The 14,823-nt window shown below is 55.1% G+C and overlaps 1 protein-coding gene across 1 annotated transcript in view; it reads left to right on the forward strand.

The window, feature by feature from the left end:
- Positions 1 to 665: 665 nt before the first annotated feature.
- The window catches only part of CACNG3 (calcium voltage-gated channel auxiliary subunit gamma 3), a 69,855-nt gene continuing 55,697 nt past the window's right edge, over positions 666 to 14,823 (forward strand). The window contains exon 1 of the mRNA XM_075899915.1: positions 666 to 1,067. Coding sequence (XP_075756030.1) covers positions 857 to 1,067 — 211 coding nt within the window. The 5' untranslated portion in view covers positions 666 to 856. The remainder of the gene's footprint in view (positions 1,068 to 14,823) is intronic.

A 14,823-nucleotide genomic window follows, 5' to 3' on the forward strand; every position in this document is an offset into this window, starting at 1 on the left:
CCGGGGCCCCGCACCAGGAGGTGTCCCTGCAGCACCGTGCGCCCCTCACCCGGGACTTGTCTCCCTCCAGCGCCCCGGGCCCCGCACCAGGAGGTGTCCCTGCAGCACCGTGCGCCCCTCACCCGGGACTTGTGCCTCCAGCACCCGGGGCCCCGCACCAGGAGGTGTCCCTGCAGCACCGTGCGCCCCTCACCCGGGACTTGTCTCCCTCCAGCGCCCCGGGCCCCGCACCAGGAGGTGTCCCTGCAGCACCGTGCGCCCCTCACCCGGGACTTGTGCCTCCAGCGCCCCGGGCCCCGCACCAGGAGGTGTCCCTGCAGCACCGTGCGCCCCTCACCCGGGACTTGTCTCCCTCCAGCCCCCCGCCCCCGCGCTGTCCCTCCAGCACGCCCTGGGGTGGGGGCGGCCGCCGTCCCTCGGAGCCGTGCGCGCCTTCCCCAGGGCGCTGGCTGCCTCTCCCCGCCCCCGCGCCGGCGGTGGGTGGGCCGGGCCGCTCCCGGCGGGGCTGGAGCCGGTCGGTGTGAGCGCTGCGCCTCCTTTCCCCGCCGCCCGAGCGGAGCTATTTGTGCAGCGCCCCCCCCCCCCCCCGGCTGCCTCTGCCTGGATCGCGCCGCGCCGCCGCCACCGCAGCCAGCTCCGCCGAGCCAGGGGAGGGAAGCGGCTGCGCCCGGCCGGGCTCCGCGCCCGGGGCCAGCGATGCGCGCCCGGAGCCCGGCGGCGGCTCAGCCCCCTGGGCCCGCGGCGCGGGGCGGGCAGCGCGGAGCCGGAGCGGCCCCTCGCTCCCCCTAGGGCAGGGGCAGCCCCGAGCCCCCGCGCGGCTCCCTGCCCGGCCGGCGGCGCCGGAGGATGAAGCAGCATGAGGATGTGTGACCGCGGCAGCCAGATGCTGGTCACCACCGTGGGCGCCTTCGCAGCCTTCAGCCTCATGACGATCGCGGTGGGCACCGACTACTGGCTCTACTCCCGCGGCGTGTGCCGCGCCAAGGCCACGAGCGACAACGAGACCAGCCGCAAGAACGAGGAGGTGATGACCCACTCGGGCCTGTGGCGGACCTGCTGCCTGGAAGGTGGGTCCCGCCCGCCCCGTCCCGCTCCCGGGGCATGGCCCCGCGCCTGCCCACACGCCCGGCGAGCCGTGCGCTAAAGCCGGGCCGAGCCGAGCCGAGCCGCCCCCCGCAGACGGGCCAGGTCCCCCCTGCTGCGAGCCCGCGTTTCCCTCTGGCTGCTGGGGGTCGCGTGAAACTTTCCGGCCTGGCCCCGGCTCGCCCTGGGGCGCTAATTAACCTGGGGGGGCTCTTCGCCCTGGCTGGGGGGGGGGCTAACACTTCCTGCCCGCAGAGCCAGCGGGAAGCTCGAGGGAACTCCAGGGGCAGCTTCTGTCTAGGGGCGTGGGGCTCCCGGCTGGGGGCTGGGGCGCTCTGGTAGCTGGGGGAAGTTGTGGGGCGCGTTTGGGGGGCCGTGCAGCGCTGCCCCTAGCACGGGGCCTGGCCCGGCCCTGTGGCCCCACTTCCTTCCTTCTGCCCCTCTCTCCACAGTGTGCTGGGCCTCCTGGAGCTCTCAGGCCCCCACCCTGCCCTGGTATGTTAGGGCTTCAGACCTCCCACGGGGAGCCTAGGGGCAGACCAGATCCTGCCCCCCCCCCCCCCCCCGTTTCAAGCCATGAATCTGAGGGCTGGGAGAGGCTCTGCCCGGGCCAGTCTACAAGTGGGGGGGGCACTTCTTGAATGCTGACCCCTCTGTCCAGATACCAGCCCCCCCTCGCCCTGACAGCGTGAGTGGGGTAAGGCAGGACACCCCCCAATTCAGGCCAGGCTGCATTTGAAATTCTAGGTGGCTCGACGCACCCCCCCCCCCCCTTGCCTGCCTTCCCACCGGGCTCCCCACCCCCTGCTGGCATCCAGGCTCCCCGGTCCCCAAGTGGCTGCGTGAGAACATCCCTCTGTGGGGGGCTTCTGCACCACCCCACAACCTCCCTGCCAGCAGCTGGGGCGGGGCTTTTCCCTGCATTCGCCATGGCTGCAAATGGTTCCATCGCCAACCAGCTGCCAGTTTTGCATCGGCCTGGTGCTGCACCCACCTAAGATGCCCCTTTTCAGGGGGCTTTCTACCCGAGCGAGCGAGGGAGAGAAAAGCACAAAGTGTGCGTTTGGCCTTAGCCCAGGTGCTAATTCCTGAGCACTGATGAGTGAAGGGTGCCAGGCTGGGAAGTAACTTGAAACACTCCGCAGCAGCTGCTTCCCTAGACGCGCAATACGCGTGTCCCCTGGCACCTAGACATGGATGGCCCTTTACAGCGCCGAGCCCTGCCCTATCCTGCGAGGCACCGTGTCATGAGAGTCTCTGGGATGTGGAAAGCTGCCTGGGGTCGGGAAGTCTGCAAGCCGTGCTGGCAGGTGACCAAAAAAGGTCTCTCTGTGTTCGGGGGCTGTGGGCACGCACATCAACATGTGTTCATCGGCATCAGCGGGTGCATTTCTGCCAATTTCCAGGGGCTTCGTCGCACGCCTCAGTTGCATAGAAACCAATCAGCGGGGACCAGCAAAGGGGGGAAGAGGCCGGTGTGTGAAAAGAATTAGGGAGGCCCCGGGAACTTCTGAAATTCTGTGTGTGTTATGTGAGTGTGTGTGAGCTTTTTTCAATGCCTGGTTTTGTGGGACCCCCGCTGTTGTGGCTCCCTGCGTTGGAACAAACCCAAAGGGAAGACAGGGTGAGGCTGGTCTTAGAAACCAATCTCCAGTGAGAAGAGCGCAGCTCACTCCCCAAAGACCGGAGATGAAATCTGGGATGACTGATCAGTGCCTGGCACTGCACTGATCACAGCTGGTTGCATTCCGGCCTCCCACCCTTCCTCTTGGCTCTTGAGGCCTGAGCCCCCCAACTAGCGGCTTGGCAGTGGGTTGCTGCACCTGGACTTGGGTTTCCATCCCCGGCAGTCTACGCATGACGGCTTGTGGGGCCTTTGCTTGTAGGGTCTCTGTCTGCTGCTGTGTTTGTGCAGCATCGACAACCAGGCCGCTTCTATGCTGTGAAGGGCCCTGCTGCCTTTGGCTGGTGTGGAGCCATAAGCTGGGCTGCAAGGGACCCGCCAGGGGTAACCCCTGTCAGTTCCAAACGCAGTGGAGTCGCGGGGGCCGCACGGCCCTCGGTGCTGCCGACACCCCCTGGATTTTTGCCTGAGAAATTAGATTGTGCTTTGCGCTCTGTGAACTGATCCGATGCGCGAAACGTCAAACGTGCCTCCAGCCAAGTGCAAGGGGCAGATCAACCGTCTCCGCTAGCGAGAAGGGGACATTTTGCTGAACTAAAGGAGCGCTGCATTTCCAATTCAATTCATTGGGTCCAGCTGTTAGGTTAGTCGCTTTGAAACCCACCCGCCTGTGCTGTGCAATCAGATGGCCTTAGATGCTTTTTAGGCACAGGAAGTCCTGGTTCTAAGGGAGTGCGCTCCTCAGTCATACCTGGAGGTAGACACGTTTATTGTCCTGGAGTGGAAATACTTGAAGTTTAAACGCTGACTGGGAATGAAAATGGCGAGTGTGAAGGGGCAGTGTGTGCAATTAACATTGACAGGTGCTCTCCACGCGGGAGGGAGACAAGCTGACCACTTCTCCCGCCTGGCTTTTTAATGTTTTGGCAAATTGTTACGTGTTCGATTTTTCTCTACTCTTAGCCGTTGGAGTGTTTGTGGCAGGTTATTAAAATGGACAAAGTCTGTGTTGTGGATACTGAATTTCGGATGCCTTTTAAATACATGTCAGCAGCTGTGTGGGAGCAACTCACACCACAAGCCCAGAGAGCCCCTGGGCAAAAGATGCCTAATCGTGAATGAACCAGCAAAGGACCTATGCAGAGACACCCGCACTGGAAAAATACAAATTAATGGTTGACTTGTTATCTCGCGTCTCGGCAGGAGTTTGCAGACTACCATGCTAACGTGGCCTTTGTTTTCGATTGCTGTGTTTGAATTGTAATGATCACTTGTAGAATATGTGACTATCTTATTAAGCTACCTTATTGTGTTTCTTGCTCAAGCTTGACAAATATATTTTGTTTCTGGGTGTCCTCTTTGGTGGTTCATGAAAAATAGTGTTTCCTCTTCTTTGACCTCATCTAGAAAGGAGAAAATGCAGAACTTTTATGGAGAAAGTCAAGGGAATAGTTGACTTGGGCTTTGGTAAAAGTAACAGCTGTTTGGTTTTTGTTTGATTTAATTTAACTCAGCAACATTAAATAGTGTTCCTAATTGTTCTCTTCCTTAAGCTGTGGTCTATCTGGAGGAACTCCACGTTATTGCGGAAGTGTGAACAAGGTGTGAGTGAGGCACCAATCTGGCCTGATTTGTTTGAATTGCCTAATTTTTAAGCTCTGTCTTGCCCCATTCATCTTTCTCAGGCATCCTCGTTGTGCCTAATCCCGAATACAGCTCTCTTCAGATGTAACCCTGAGGATCACCACCTTCTTTCTAGAGAGCCAAAATCGCTGCCCATCTTCTTGAAGTCAAGGTGGCTAAGGCCAGGCCTACACTAAAAGGGAATGTTGATGTACCTTGTTTCAAGTTTTCATGCCGTCCCCACAGCAGGAGGCTGACGGGAGCAAATGCTCCCGTTAGTTTCCATTCCCCCTCACGGAAGCAGGAGTACCGGCCACCAACAGGGGCTCCTTCTGAGCTCAATTTAGTGAGTCTTAACTAGACCTGCTAAATCAAACTCCGGAAGATTGATCGCGGCAGCATCAGTCTTCCATTTCGTGAGGACATGGCCCCAGTGACCTTTCTGTAGCTGACTTTGTGGTAGCACTTGTGCCAAAGGTCCCCACTTCGCTGTGTCTTATACTCACTGCGCTAGGAAGCTGAAGACATAGGCTGCTCATGGACTGAGGTTGTACATCTGGGTCAGTGTCTGCTCCTGGAAATAGCCATTGCCTCAATGGAAGACAAAAGCCTTCGTAAGGTACCCTGGTGGGTACGAATTGTTCCTGACCAATGAGGGTGGACGGCTGGGCCTTCTCGATGGCGGGGTGCCCCTTCTTCATTTGCTCCTCTGACACCACTGGGAACGCTCACGAATGGCCATCAAACTATCTCGCCCGCGGCGGTGTGGCAGTACCCTCCCGGCTCGGCCCTGAGTCCCACTGGCGGCTGGTTTTGCAGGCAGGTGGCCCCCCGGTGATTAATACTTTGTCATCAAGCCATGTGCAGCAGTCTAGTTCCAACGTCCTTCTGCTGCTGGTCCTCTCCCTGCCCTGACCCCTTTGAGCCTGGACTCAGCTAGCCGGTTCCTCTCTCCGCCCCCTGGGGCTTCCTTCCTGTCCCTCTTTGCCAGACTGGACCTGGCGGGCCATCTCGTGACCTCCTGCGGCCCACCGGCCTCACTAAAGGTAATTCGCTAACTATACCCATCAGCTTTCTTCAGAGGAACTAATTGGAGTCAGAGTGCAGGCCTACTTCTTAATTCCCTGCACTCCATCCTGGCACCCCACAAATGCATTGGGAGAGACGGAACCTGCTCCACACAGCTCACAGGCACAGAGAGGGAAAGGAACATGCCCAAGGGTATGCAACAGGTCAGTGGCAGAGGTGGGAATGAAACTTAAATTCCAGGGGTCCCAGTTCAGTAAAGACGCTGAGTAGTGCTGAGCCCTGCGGGATCCCACTAGAAAATGTCTCCATAGGGTGACGATAACTCACCGACAATTTTTTCCTCTCTGGTGTTTCATCCAAATTAATATGTGCTACATCAATGGTTGTATCGTGCGGATTTTTTTTACTAGGTCATGTGACACTGAGTCAAATATGTCACAGAAGTCTCAGTACATTATGTCAGCAACTTCCATTATCAGCCAAACTTGTAATCTCATCAAAAAGGTAGGAAGTTTGTTTGACGAGCCCTATTTTCCTGAGCCTGTGCTGCCGATTATGCTTCCGATCTTTAATTCTTTGGGGTTGGTGACCAATCTCTGGTTTCACCCCAATCAGCGTCCAGCTCACCAACTGAGAGTTACCCAGGGTATCCTGTTATTCCGCTTAAACACGGGCACCATGCTAAGCTTTTTCCCTGTCTTCTGGAAATTCCCCCTTGTTCCAACAGTTGCTAAAAATCCACTTTAACGATCAGACAGCTCCTCGGCCAGTTATTGTAATACTGGTCAGGGGAAGCTCTCCAGTCCTGCCTAGGCGAAAATGTTTTACTTTAATAGATGCCATTTAATAGCCTTCCTAAGTACGCGTGGAATAGAAAGCATTTCTTTCTCACCGTACGATACAAACACCTCATCCTGCTTCTTTCCAAATACAAACCAGAAATACTTATGGAACAGAGAATTCTGTTTCTGTACCGTGATTAACTGTTCTAACGTTCTTATCTTGTAATGAACCTGTAACTTTATTAGGACTTCATTTTCTCTGATATATTGAAAGGATTCCTTCTTTTGTCCTTAGCCCTACTGGTGATACATAACAACAATAATAATAATAATTAATAAATTTAGTGTCATTCATATGTTATCTGCAGTCCTAGCTGCTGATTTGTTTTGATCGCTATTCATCTCCCTATTTTTTCCTTTTTTATTACATTTTTTGGAATTGCTATTTTCACATCTTCTCTTAACGAGGATGCTTTCTTACCGAAAAGCCTTATTGTGTTGTTCTGGAATTGAGGGAAGTTTGGGGGGCATCTCGTACACCGTTCTTGAACAAACCCCAATTATCATTCACCTTTTTTGTGTTTAATTTGTTTCTCCCACTTGATTTGCTCATGACTGTTCTCTGCTTTGGAGGGTTGGTCCTTAAGCATGAAAGATCTCGGTTGCGGCTTTGGCTGTCTGCTGTTTGCAGATAGCAAACAAAACTAGCTTGCACCTCGGTGACTCTCCATTTGCCGTTCTCCATCAGCTCCAATGCTGAACTACTCTGAGCTGGTTGCGATGATGTCCGTGTTAGAAAGCTCTCTCTGACTGGAAGATTGACCCGGCCTGGCTCGGGTCCTTAACTCATACATTTTGTTTTTCCTCATTGCAGTCAGTGCGCAGGGGCGGAGCTGGGGAGGACGGGGTCCATAGGACACCCCAACCCCTCTCTCACCGCAGCAGCTTGGGGCCTGGTAAGAAACACCGGTCCATACAGCCAGGGGAGGGGTGCATGTCCCCGAGCTAGGGGACAAACAGACATAGACAGACAAACAGACTCTCTGAAACAATCGTTTTTTTTTTTACAAGGCAGCACGAGAGCTTACACTGAGAATCCTTGTGACACAAGTTTTCTTTCTATACATGATAGATAGACGGTTGAAGCGCTGCTTAGCCTGTTCCTTCATCCGGTTTGGTGTCTGGCCTAGTCTAGAACCTTAGTCCGAAATTAGCCCCCAACGTTGATTTTGTAAGTGATGCATCCACAACCCTATGATTCCGGAATAAGGGGTCGTGGAATACGAGCTCTGTAGTCCTGCTTTGCACGAGGACTAACGCTATTCCCCAGCTTGTCAGTCCAAAATAAAGTTAGTGTGGACACTCCCGGGCTGCTCATTTGAACTGCCAGGCCACACCCATGCCGGCTGCTCTGGGACCAGGGCTGGGGTATGCCCTGGGCGTGTGGCAGGTGGCTGCTGCAGCTGAAGCCAACTGTTCATGGCAGCTCTGGGGGGCCACACAGCAGCCAGCTTCAGATCCGGCAGCCGCTTGGGCTGCCAGCTGCCTGAGTGTTCTGCAAGAAGGGAAGGGGAGCGCAGGCTAGTGGTTAGAGCAGGGAGGGGCACCTGTGTTCTACCCCCCCACTCCAGCCAGACTCCTGCTGAGCAAGTCGGGGTGTGTGTGTGTGTGTGTGTGTGTGTGGGAGAGATCACCCTGGCCTGCAGAGTGAGTGTGTGTGTGTGTGTGTGTGTGTGTGTGTGTGTGTGTGTGTGCGCGCGCGCGCACATGAAGTTGGGTTCGACCAATTCTGATGCAAACTGCAAAGAAATGTGTGAAAAGATGCAGCAGCAGAAGTCCCATTAAACAACTGTGAGTACAATGTTTCATCTATGCTATTATTAATCATGTCAATTACCAATAATGTTGCGTTGTCTATTTTCAGTCATGCAACTGGGGTTAATGGCTTAAGAAAGGAAAGGATTCTTTGAACAGAATTGTTTTAGTCTTGTAGACATCTGCAAATTCTGATCTTAATTATTAAATGAATTTGCATAATGACTATGCAAATAAAATGTTACCGGTCCGCCAGAAGTTTGTGAATAGGTTTGCCAGTCCGTGGCTGGAAGTTCAAGGTTGGGAACCGCTGCTCCAGGCGGCAGGGAAGTAGCCGATCAGAGCGCAGCAGGTTCGGATAAAAGGAGCTGCAGGGCCCGAGCCAGCCTGTTCCTGGCGGGGGCCGCAGGGTGAGGAAGGGGGCCATGGCTCCGGCAGCTTGAGCCAGAACCCAAAGCTGAGCTCTGGCTCCATTTTGCTTGCTGCAAGCAGCGCGTGGGGCTCGACGCTGCGGCCCGACGGGGCGGCGTGGGAGGAACATGCTCAGTGGGAAGAAGCCCAGGGAAAATAGCTGCAGTTGACTGAAGCCAGGTGGGCCGGGTGTTCATGGGGTCCCCGGGGTGCGACCTAGCGTGGTGGGTGGAGCTGGCTTCTCCCTCCAGCCCCCAGGGGAAGTGGCCCAGCACAGGGCTGGAAGTTCAAGGGGTCAGGGCTGGGGCTGCCGATGCAGGTAGGGACAGACAGTTTGGTGGCGTCTTAGTTACCCCCGGAAGAGACGTGAGCTCTGTGAGACGACCTGCCTGGAGATGTGGGGCAGCGAGAGCCAGCGAAGCCAAAGGGGCCCCCGGAGAACCCCCTGAGAGCGCTGCCATACCAGCGCAGGGGAGGGCTGTCGCTCCGCCCCCGAGGGCCTGAGAACGGAGCCCAGCGACCGCCCCTGCCAATAGTCCTAGTTAGACCATATTGACTGGGAGACTCAGGCAGGGGGCTGAGCCCCTGGAGACATGTGTGGGCAGAGCAGCCGCCGACGGGGCCCCCGAGCAAAAGGGAAGTCTTGCAGTACCACAGCCAGCCAGCAGGAGGCACTCACTAGGGCTGACTCAGGGCCTTTGCCCCGGCCCCACCCCACGGGGCACTGCAGCAGGGGCAGCCTGGCTAGGCCGCTCCCAGCCCCTGGTCTCCAACACGCAGGAAGCGGGGAAGCCGCAGGGCAGCAGTGCAAGCCGTGGGAGTGCAGTCAAACAGCAGGAGGCACAGGCCTCGCTTTGGGAAAGCGACAGGTCCCGGCCGGCCAGACCACTGCCCTCCAGCCGGCCGTGCCCCTCTGTTTCCAGCCTGCTTTAACTGCCCCCCGGAGCTGAGAACCCGCCCTGCACTGCTGCAGCCATTCTCCGTCCTGTGCTGTCGCAGCGCCAGTGCCTGCCTTCCCGGGCTGCGCAAAGCAGCAGCTTCCGCACAGCCTGCGAGCGGTGCGGGCGGCGGGGAAGAGCAGTCCCTGCGGGGGAGGGAGGGGGGACGTGTGCGGTGAAGCTGCTCCGGCAGAGCGGCATCCGCGCTGTGTCGTCTGGCATTCCCCGAGCTGTGACTCTCCCCGCGCGGAGGAAGCCTGCATGTGACTCAGGCTTAGGTGGCACTTTCCCCAGGCAGGGCGCTGCTTCCATTGCCGCTGGGAGCAGTGAGGGGTGGGAGCGACGGCCGCCCGGTGCCCAGTGCGGGCTGGGGGCTGTGGGATGGAGCACCGGGCTTAAAGGGGCGATGCCTTGGGGAGGAGACAGGGAGCCTCCGGGCGTTGCTATGAGTGGGTCGATATTGTCCCCTGGGGGGTAAGGCACGAACTTCCCAGTGGTTAGACTGAGAGCGTCGGGGCAGTGGGAGTGAATGGTGGGAGCGCCGCCACCCTGCCTCAGGCATGGAACCAGGCACATCCCTGCACTTCGCCGTCCGGAAAACGGGGATAGTGGCGCCAGCCTCCTGGGCGGGTCACTGTGGATTTGACACGGGCTTTTGAAACCCGTCCAAAGTGACAACTCTCGGAGTCACCCAGCGATGGTGAGCTCAGGCAGAGATGGGATCACCCATGGGCAGTGGGCAAAGGCCCAGCTGGGGAAGGCAGCTGAAGCCACGCCCCTTCTGCCCCCAAGCCACACCCCTTCCCCAAGACTATGCCTCTTCCCCCTCCCACCACCAGCCAAGCAGCAGGGCCCTAGCCCCTCCCGGGCGGCTGGGCAGTGTAGGGAATGTTGGGAAGGCAATGCCTTCCCTTGCCTGCATCGCCAGCCATGCATGGAATCCCCCCACGCCCTCTGGACACGGTGCATTTCATACTGGCACAGCGGGGCCCCAGTCCCTTCCCCCGGAGCATCAAACACTTGCCAGTTACCCAGAGCGGTGTCAGTCCCAAAGCTGCCTTGAGGAGGCGAGGCCCCAATTCAGGCCGATTGAACTCTGAGTCCAGCAAACGCCTGGATCGAAACTTGCTGCTATTGGAACGCCACTGCTGGCCGGGGCTGACGCTCAGCCCCTGTGTCCTGCCCCGGGTGGGAAACTGTAACTTACAAAGGCACAAGAAACCAGCCTGAAATGGACCGCCCAGTTCTAGAGAGGCTGTGTGCGGGCGGCGTTCTCGGGCGCCCAGGGCACTAGGCCTGGAGTCAGGAGATCTGACGTCTATTCCAGCTCTCCCTGTGACCTTGGGGGAGTCGCTTTGCCTCTCTGCCGATCTGCCTCCTTCCTCCGGCTGTTCACATTGCAGCCTCTTCAGCACAGGGATGGTCTTGCTGCCTATATGTGCAGTGCCTATGTCGTAGAATTATATCTTCTTACGTTAGAGTCCTAGAACTTGAGTCAAGTCCTGCCCCCGGCCCTCCCGGCAGGACCCAGCACTGTCTGGACCACCCCGGACAGGTGTGTGTCTAACCCGCTCTTGCATATCTCCAGCGACGGAGATTCCACAACCCCCCTGGGCAATTTATCCCAGTGTTTCACCACCCTGACAGGTAGGAAGTTTTTCCTCATGTCCGACCTAAACCTCCCTTGCTGCAGTTTAAGCCCCTTGCTTCTTGTCCTGTCCTCAGAGGCCAAGGGGAACAAGTTTTCTCCCTCCTCCTTGTAACACCCTTTTAGATACTTGAAAACTGCTCTCGTGTCTCCTCAATAGAGCCCTGACCTTGTTAAAGGGGTCTCCAAGCTCCGGCAGTATTAATTAAATATGGGGAGACATAATTGGTTAAACCACTACAAACAACGAGTAACTATTAATGGAATTGTCAGTTTGAGGGAGGACTTGCGCAGGGGGCTACAGTCTACACTGCACACGTATTTCAAAATAGCGCGCCCACAGGGAAGCTTCAAAACGAGTCCAAGGCAGGCTCCCCTAATGTGGACGTGCTACCTTGAATTAGGGCACCGGGGAGAAATTAGTTTGAATGGCCCCGGGGAGGAGCTATTCGGAAGTAGCCGCAGGGGAGCCTCCACGCTACCGCGATTCCGAAATAGCGGTCTCAGAAGAGGCGTTATTCCTCGGGGAAGGCGGCTTACAGAAGTCGGAATAAGCCGTCCTTTGTTTGGAATTGAGTTCGGTGTAAAGGAATTGCTGTGTAGACGCTCGCGTTGTTGCTAACGACCGTCCATGGTTTGGACGTAGCTGTGCTGTGTAGACACACCCCTGTTGTTTAACATCTTTATTCAAGACCTGGATGGAGGCAGAGAGCAGACTCGTCCAGGGCAAAGGGACGTTGCCAGCACTTTGGTCCCTGGTCGACACTGGGACGTTATTTCAAAATCGCTACATTTGACATAACTCCCCCGATAACGATTTTGAAATAAGCGTATTCCCCCAGGAAAGCAGGAACACAGATTTCAAACTGACCAGCCTGCCCCTAGGGAAGAGAAAATAAACACACCAATATAGAGCGGGGATACCCGGCTGGGGCGGATCTGGGGCTTGGGCGGCTCTCAGGCTCAGCACGGGTCAGCAAGGCCGTGCGGCGGGAAAACACGCACATGCCGGTGTAGCTTGCAGCAGCAGAGACGTAGCCTGCAAGCCATGGCGTGCGACAGTGCCGCTCTGCCTGGTGCTGGGTGGACCTCAGCTGGTCCCGTTTCGTTCTCCGGGTGGAGAAACTGGAAAGGATCCAGAGACAAAGAGGATCAAAGGGGCGGGAGGCAGCTGCCCAAGAGACGGCTGAAGGGACAGGTGTGATTAGCACGCAGGGGGCATGAGAGGAGTCTGTAGAAAGGCGGCCCCAGCACAGGTGGAGAAAAGTTGTTCTGTTTGGCCACAGAGGGCAGGACGGGGGCCAGCAGGTTCAAACTCAAGCCCAGCAGATGTAGGAAAAACTCCCTACCCTTGGGATTCTTGGAGTGTGGTGCTCTCCGGCAGAACCCAGCGTGGACTCCAGTAGGAGTGGGCGAGGGAGGCTGTTGGGTTTGCCTCGGGGCCCTTTTGCAGTTGTAATGTGCGGCTCTTGCTGGTCAGTTGCTCCTGCAGACCACCTCTGGTCCTAGGCCAGCTGCGCAGACACAGGCGCATGCAGAATATATCTTGTACGTCAGACATTCCTAGATGTACGTTTTCAGAAGTGACTGACTAGTGCTTTGTGAGTGCCTGTCACCCATTTCCAAACAGAGGCTAGGCACACCATTCCTACCCATCCTGGCTAATAGCCATTGATGGACCTAACCTCCATGAATCTATCTAGCTCTCTTTTGAACCGTGTTAAAGTCCTGGCCTTCACTACATCCTCTGGCAAGGAGTTCCACAGGTTAACTGGGCACCGAATGAAGAAAAACTTCCTTTCATTTGTTTTAAACCTGCTTCCTATGAATTTCATTTGGTGACCCCTAGTTCTTACGTGGTGGGAATTAGTAAATAACTTTTCCTTGTTCACTTTTCCACACCAGTCATGATTTTATAGACCTCTATCCTACCCCTCCTTAGTCTCCTCTTTTCTAAGCTGAAAAGTCTCCGTCCTTTTAATCTCTCTTCATATGAGACCCCTTCCAAACCCCTCAGCATTTTTGTTGCCCTTTTCTGTACCTTTTCCGATGCCAAGAAATCTTTTTTGAGATGAGCCGGCCACATCTGTACGCAGTATTCCAGATGTGGGCGTGCCATGACGACCCTTTCCCTGGCTGATTCCCAGCTCTGCCATGCTGTAGTTAAATTCTATCAGCGCAAATAGCATGTGGGGTTTTCACAGATGCCTGCGTAGGCAAAGCACCTACCTCCAACTCCCTTCCGCCGCTTTGGCAACTCCAGCCTCAGCGGGTGGGAAAGCGACGAGGAATATGGAATGAAAACTCAGCTTCTTCTCCCACCCTCCCTCTGTCGTCCGTGCTACAATTACCCATGGACCTGAAAGGCATTTTCAGAGCCATCTAATAGCCGGGACATAGCATGCGTGCCCAAGGAGAGAGATTATCTCGTGGTTAAAGTACAGGCCCAGCAGCCAAGAGTTCTGATCCCGTTCCCCCGTCTCTGTTACCGACTCCCTTTGTGTTCCTGGGGAAGGAGTTGTAATAGGGTTGTAATAGAGCCATTTGCACTCTTTGAAACGATTTCTTAGACAAATGTCTTGAAGTTTTCTCAGACTACAATTAAGTTTTATCGTTGGCATTTAGGCAGCGTTTTTTTCAAAAGCATCCTTCAGAGAACTCACTGTGGTTTGCGGCGGCATGCTTCTTCCGGAAAGTTATTCGTATCTTTTCTTTTCTTTCCTCCGGGGTTAAATGTACAAATTGAATCCATCTATTTTGCCATTCCTTTTGTGAACTCCTCAAGCTCAGACTATAATGAACCGGGGCTCAACGTGAACCCAGACTTCAGGGAGAAAGTCAGGTCTCAACAGGCATTCAGAGAAATTCCTTTGATTAAGGAGATGCCTGCTGTGACCAAGAGTGACAGTGTCTGTTTGATTACTGGCGTCTTCTTTCTTTGCTCATGTGTATTGACAGAGCTCCACAATAGCCCAATAAATAGACGACATTTCAGAGTTTGTGCAAAGGAACACTATTGCATACCTCATTAGATCATTTAAAATTGATTATATAACAAAATAGTGTTAACATCCTTGATCGGGGGGCGAGACCTGATGATTCACATGCAAGTCTTTACAGTCTTATCTTCTAAGCTACGTGCTTAGGTAGATCGGCTCAAACCCTTTAAATTTAATATTTAAAAAAACATATAATCTGCAAGCCAGGCTGTGCTTCATTGTCAAGCACTTCCATGTCCTGATGAATATTTATATCCTTGGAAAACACAAAGTAGCCTGCTTGAAAGTATTAACCTCTTTTTGGCATTACTCAACGCAACCATCAGTGTCACTTGATGAGATGCCACGTCTGTTTGGGGTCAAATAGAATTTTGACTGTTGGCTTCACGTGCGCAACCTTGCTTGACACATGTGTGAAATGAACATAAAGGGATGATTCTCTGAAGTGAAATTAACCGGGGCCCGCCCGGCACACATCAAAAAGATTTCAGAGCCAAATCCATTTCTGTACTCGAATTACCATGTATTCTGTGATGACAAATGTCTGCAAAATGCAGCCAGAGGGGAGGGGGAAGGAACGTACCTTATCCCCCAGAGCAGAAACCGAAATCCGTATTGACACTAAGACAGAGATTTCCATAATGGGGCAAAAAGGCAAAGTTTTGTGTGTGTGCAATGCAGAGACTGTACACCAACGCCCGGTCCTGCTGCGCACACATTCTGCACAAACGTGCAGTTTAAAAAAGGGGTCTCCCTGTCCAAATCCATTGGCCCATCTCCATGGAAACCACTCTTGCCAACAATTATTTTTGTAGCCCTCCTTGGAGAGCTCAGAATCAGCTCTGCATCTGTGCTCAGTTGCCATGCTATG

Source organism: Pelodiscus sinensis, chromosome 16 (genome assembly GCF_049634645.1).
Source record: "Pelodiscus sinensis isolate JC-2024 chromosome 16, ASM4963464v1, whole genome shotgun sequence".
In the NCBI taxonomy this organism is placed as follows: domain Eukaryota; kingdom Metazoa; phylum Chordata; order Testudines; family Trionychidae; genus Pelodiscus; species Pelodiscus sinensis.